This window comes from Pezoporus occidentalis, unplaced genomic scaffold (genome assembly GCF_034315485.1).
Source record: "Pezoporus occidentalis ecotype Australia unplaced genomic scaffold, CSIRO_AGI_Poc_V1 ctg1331, whole genome shotgun sequence".
Lineage (NCBI taxonomy): Eukaryota > Metazoa > Chordata > Aves > Psittaciformes > Psittacidae > Pezoporus > Pezoporus occidentalis.
In genome coordinates, this window is record NW_026913138.1 from 4,125 (window position 1) to 10,164 (window position 6,040).

The window sequence follows — 6,040 nt, forward strand, 5'->3', positions numbered from 1 at the left end:
GTGCTTTTGAGGGGCAAACAGCGGTGGTTTTGTGATCAATGTGGGATAAATCCTCACCAGGGACCTTGCTCCATGGGGATGCTGCTTCTGCCCCCTGCATCCCTCATCCTTGCGGTTCCTTGGGCACCTTCCTGGTCCTTTTGGCGGGCTCCCATGTGCTTGTTTGAGCCTTTGGGTGCCCCCATCTGCTTCCATTGCCCTTTGGTGTGCCCCCATCCATCTTTGGGTGCCCCCCATCCATCTTTGGGTGCCCCCCATTTGCTTCCATTTTTTGCATCCCACAGAGCTCCAGAGCATCCCATAGGGATTCAAATCATCCTAAGCCCATCACACCCCCTCCATCCCCCCATGGAACCCCCCATGGAATCCCCTTGGTTGCAGCTCCTTGGTTGCAGCTCCTTGGTTGCAGCTCCTTGGTTGCAGCTCCTTGGTGGCAGCTCCTTGGTGGCAGCTCCTTGGTGGCAGCTCCTTGGTGGCAGCTCCTTGGTGGCAGCTCCTTGGTGGCAGCTCCTTGGTGGCAGCTCCTTGGTGGCAGCTCCTTGGTTGCAGCTCCTTGGTTGCAGCTCCTTGGTGGCAGCTCCTTGGTGTCACCCTCAGTGGTGGTGGCAGCTCCTTGGTGGCACCCTCAGTGGTGGTGGCAGCACCTTGGTGGCACCTTGGGGTCACCCTCAGCGGTGATGGCAGCGATGGTTTTCCTCCATGTCTTCATCCTGCTGGCATTGGCCTGGCTGGTGCATGGCTCCTGGGACAGCTGTGGGTGAGTGGCACCAGGCTCCGGGGCCCCTGGTATTCCATAGGGAGATGCTGCTGCTCCCAACCATGGTCACACCAGTGGGGTGGTGGGACTGGGAGAGCCCCGCTTCCTCGCCATCACCCCATGCGGTGGCACAGCGCAGCTATGGGGCACCCCATAGGGTCCCTTGTCCCTGCATCACCCAGTGGGGCGGGATGATGCCCGCCCTTCATCCCTAACCATCCAGTGTTGGGCTTCTGCTTCCAGAGGGACCTGCGGTACCCGTCCCATGGCTGATTCCTATGGGGTGTCGCGCATCGTCGGAGGCGTGGATGCGCACCAGGGCGCCTGGCCATGGATGGTCAGCATCCAGTTCCCCACGGCCACCGGCTTCTCGCACATCTGCGGGGGGTCCCTCATCACCCCGCAATGGGTCCTCACGGCCGCTCACTGCTTCGTCGGGCAAAAGTAAGGGGGAGAAGGGATTCCAGCCATAGGGAATAGCCAAGGAGCAGCTCCCATCCCGTCCCCTTCCCCATCCTGGATGCACTGGGAAGAGCGCTCAGGAGAAGGCTGCTTCCAGCTTGACAGCCCTTGAGCCTAAGGCGTGCTGGGGCAGTGCTTTCCTTTGGGCAGCAGCAGGAATGTGGCTCCTTCCCACCCCTCCATAGAATGGGATGGGATGGAATGGAATGGAATGGATCATGGAATGGGTTGGGTGGGAAAGGAGCTTGGGATCATCACCCCTTGTCCTATGGCTCCAATCCCTGCTCTTCCACTCCCTCCCAGCTTCACCACGGATTGGTTCGTGATGGTCGGAATCACGGACCTGGCTTGGGCCAATTCCGAGACCCAGAAACGTTGGATCCAGAGGGTCGTGGTCCATGAATATTACACCAACATCTCCGGCGGCTTCGACATTGCCTTGGTGGAGCTGGACCAGCCGGTGCAGTGCGGGTACCACGTGCAGCTCGCCTGCCTGCCCGATGCGACGCTCAGGGTATCCCAGCTCTCCGAGTGCTTCATCAGCGGATGGGGCGCGAGGGAGGCCAGAAGTGAGTGCCCGACGGCCCCGTTGGCCTTGGGATGCCGGGTCCTGGATTCATGGAATGGGATGGAAGGGAGGGTAAAGCTCATCCAGGTCTATTGGATGTTGCTCCGACTGGGGATGGAGCATCCTGACCTTCTCCATGCAACCCATCCCAGTCTCCCACCACTTCCTTCTCTCCAACTTGAGCATCCCTGGTTCAGTTGGAACCCATCACCCCTTGTCCCATCGCTGAAGGTCCCTCCATGTCCTCCTTATGTTGAGGAGGCAGAACAAAGGGGATGCAGCCCGTGCCATGGGGCGGTGTTGATGGCTCCCATTGATCTTTTCAGCCCCAAATACCCCCATATCCGTCCCTTCTCCCCGCAGTCCTGACCCCCTTTGTGTCCCCACAGCGGGGGCATCGTCCCCATCTGCCCTGCAGGAGGCCAAGGTCCGCCTCATCGATGCCAAGCTCTGCAACAGCAGCCTATGGTACCGAGGGGCCATCAAGAGCCACAACCTGTGTGCTGGGTACCCGCAGGGTGGCATCGACACCTGCCAGGTAGGGATGTGCCCCTGGGGCTCCCTTCTCCTCTCCCATCTGCAGGGCCTTGCTCTGCATCCCCCTTTATCCCAGCTTTGGAAGCGCATCCAGCTCCTGCTCCATCATCCCTGCGCAGGGACCATAGAGGTTGGAGCTTTAAGAGCACTGAGATTCCACCACTAAACCATGTCGTGAGCATGGATTCATGGAATGGGTTAGGTTGGGAAGGAGCTTAAAGCATCCAGTTCTAAGCAAGGGGCAAGGATGCCTTCCATTAGACCAGGTTGCTCCAAGCCTTCTCCATCCAACCCATCCCAGTGTCCCACCACCCTCATAGGGAACAATTTCTCCTTATCTCCAACCCATAGTCCCTCGTTCCAGTGGGAACCCATCACCCCTCGTCCTATGGCTCCAATCCATGCTGAAGGTCCCTCTCCACACCCAAATGATGAAGGAGAACCCTTCCATCCACATAGGGTAACAGCAATGGTCCCCTCCGGCATTGTCATGGCGACCCATCCCCATCCTCATCCTCTCCCGTTCTCCTCCACAGGGTATCAGCAGTGGTCCCCTCTGCGTTGCCATGGCCACCCCTCCCCATCCTCTCCCGTTCTCCTCCACAGGGTGACAGCAGTGGTCCCCTCAGGCGTTGCCATGGCCACCCATCCCCATCCTCATCCCCTCTCTGTTTCTCCTCCATAGGGTGACAGTGGCGGTCCCCTCATGTGCCGGGACAACAATGCCAACTTTTTCTGGGTTGTGGGGCTGACGAGCTGGGGCCGCGGCTGCGCCAGGGCCAAGCAACCGGGGGTCTACACCTCAACAAGGCACTTCCATGAGTGGATCCTCCACCAGCTGGGGACGTTCCACTCCGCGGGAGCCTCCGCGACGCCCCCGACATGGAGCCACCAGCACGTCTCGCATGCGCCCATCCAGCAGACGATGCCGGCTCCGACGGCCTCGAGCACCAGTGACATCTGCTCCTTCCCATACCGGGTGCTCGTGGAATTTGTCAGTCGGGTGCAGGAGTTGCTGCAGGCTCTAAGGGGGAAGAAGCCTTGAGGAGCGGCGTCGCTTGAAGTTGGCTTCAGCTTCAATACAGTTGCCTTATTTTCCCATAGAGAGGATGCTTTGCGTGCCCACCTCTTCTTCTGGTCCGTGCGCAGGGATGGGGATGAGGGATGGAGGGCAGGGAACAGTGGGAAGCGGGAGCTGGGAATCAGGGAATCAACCAGTTTGTGAAAGACTTTCAGGAGCATCAAGTCCAATCATTGCCCCGCCATTAAAGCATGGCATGAAGAGGCAGGGGGGACAGCTTCCATTAGACCAGGTTGCTCCAAGCCCATCCATTCTTCTCCATCCAACCCATCCCAGTGTCCCAGCACCCTCACTTCCTTATCTCCAACCTGAAGTTTGCTGTTCCAGTTGGAACCCATCACCCCTTGTCCTGTGGCTCCAATCCATGCTGAAGGCTCCTCTCCACACCCAAATGATGAAGGAGAACCCAAACTTCCATGGTTCTGCTTCATCCCTGCATCCAGCTGGAGCATCCCACTTCATCCCTGCATCCAGCTGGAGCATCCTGCTTCCAGGCTTGGGATCTTCCCTTAGGACCTCACAAGCTTCAAGGTTGTATCCATCCCAGCTCCCAACACCCATCCCAGCACTCTTTGGACCTCTCCCAGATGCCAGCACTGGGGTCCCCAGTGCCTGGAGCAGGGACTGGGGCCAGGGCTCACAGCACCCATTGCACCCCCAGCACCCATAGCAACTACAGCACCCACAGCACCCATAGAGCCCACAGCACCCATAGCATGCATTGCACCCATACCACCCCCACCACTGCCAGCAACCACAACAGCTCCAGTGCACCCAGTCATCCTAGCACCTAGAGAAACCCCAGCACCCACAGAACCCCCAGCACCCTCAGCACTATATAGCTCCGGTATCAGGGTCCTAGTGCCCGCCCGCTGCCTCCTCCCTGTCAGGAACCGGTCCCAGGGCCCGCCCCCTATAGCGCCGGAATCAGGGTCCTAGTGCCCGCCCGCTGCCTCACGCATCAGGGTCCTAGTGCCCGCCTGCTGCCTCCTGCCTGGCAGGGACAGGTCCCCGGCCCCCCCAATAACTCCGTGCCGCAGAAAACACATGGACCCAGTCAGAGATCAATATGATCAGACAAAAGCCATTTTTTACAAAGCCGTAACTCCTTTTATAGTATTTCTTACATGCACTTACAGTGATTTGGCATATTATGATTGGATACATGTCTTGAAGACCCTTTGTAACTAACATATAATTGGTTAAGCACAGGTGTGGGAACTTGACCTCGAAAGCTTGCCAACAGTGCACAGTTCTCATTACCTCAGTGAATTCCAGCTGCTTCTTATCTTGCTTGTTCAGGCTTCCTCAGGCCTCTCATGGCCTTGCTGCATCTTTCAGGATTATTCAGAATTTATGTACCAATTATCCACTCTCCTGTGAGAACACTGCCTCCACATCTCCCCCTTTTTGTTTTATATATGTTTTGGGTGACCCTACTTGAGCAGGGGATTTGGCCTAGATCATATCTCCAATATATGACAACTACAGGCTGCTGGGCCTGCCCCTTTTTTCTGCTGTATGACTCTCTGGTAACAGGGGAGGCCATCCTTCACATCAAGGTCTGGCATGGCATGTGTCCCCACTGCCAACAGCGGAGCCCAAACAGCCCAAAAACAGGACAAAACCACCCCAAAACCACCACAGAACGACCCCAAAAGCACCCTGTCCTGCTTCTCCTATGGGATACAGGGTCAGAGCCCCAAACTAACCCCAAAAGAGGCCACAAGTACCCCAAATCCACCCCCAAAACCACCTTGTCCTGCTTCTCCTATGCAATACAGAGTCAGAGCCCCAAAATAGCCCGAAAACAGAACAAAAACACCCCAAACCACACCAAACCCACCTTGTCCTGCTTCTCCTATGCGACACAAGGTCCGAATCCCAAAACAGGACATAAACAAACCAAAACCACCCTAAAACCACCCCAAAACCACCTTGCCCTGCTTCTCCTATGGGATATGGGGTCAGAGCCCCAAAACAGGACAAAACCAGGGCAAAAACAATGCAAAAAATCCCCAAAACCACACCCAAAACCACCTTGTCCTACTTCTCCTATGGGATACAGGGTAGGAGACCCAAAAGAGACCCAGAACAGAAGAAAAACACCCCAAAACACCCAAAACCACTCCCAAAACACCCCCAAACCACCCAAAAACCACCTTGCCCTGCTTCTCCTAAGGGACACAGGGTCAGACCCCAAAAAAGCCCCGAAACAGGCCAAAACCAATGAAAAACCAACTCAAAACACCCAAAACAGCCCCAAAACAACCCAAAACCACCCTAAAACCACCTTGTCCTGCTTCTCCTATGAGATACACAGGGTCAGGGTCAGAGCCGGAAAACAGGACAAAAGAATGCCAAAACATCCAAAACTCCCCAAACCACCCCAAAACCACCTTGTCCTGCTTCTTCTGTAGGATACAGGGTCAGAGTCCCAAAAAGCACCCAAAACAGGCCAAAACCAAACCAAAACCACCTGCAAAACCAGCCAAAAAACACCTTGTCCTGCTTCTGCTATGGGATACAGGGTCAGAGCTCCCAAACAGCCCCAAAACAGGACAAATCACTCCAAAACCCCCAAAACACTCCCAAACCACCCCAAAACCACCTTGTCCTGCTTCTCCAATGGGAT

At 56.4% G+C, this 6,040-nt stretch overlaps 1 protein-coding gene across 1 annotated transcript; it reads left to right on the forward strand.

Annotated features, from left to right (window-relative positions):
• Positions 1–824: 824 nt before the first annotated feature.
• On the forward strand, positions 825–3,369 carry LOC134158773 (acrosin-like). The gene is made up of 4 exons (XM_062609070.1): positions 825–1,201; positions 1,523–1,788; positions 2,177–2,325; positions 3,010–3,369. The coding sequence occupies exons 1-4, from the start codon at positions 1,023–1,025 to the stop codon at positions 3,367–3,369; spliced, it is 954 nt and encodes a 317-aa protein (XP_062465054.1). The 5' UTR covers positions 825–1,022.
• The last annotated feature ends 2,671 nt before the right edge of the window (positions 3,370–6,040 follow it).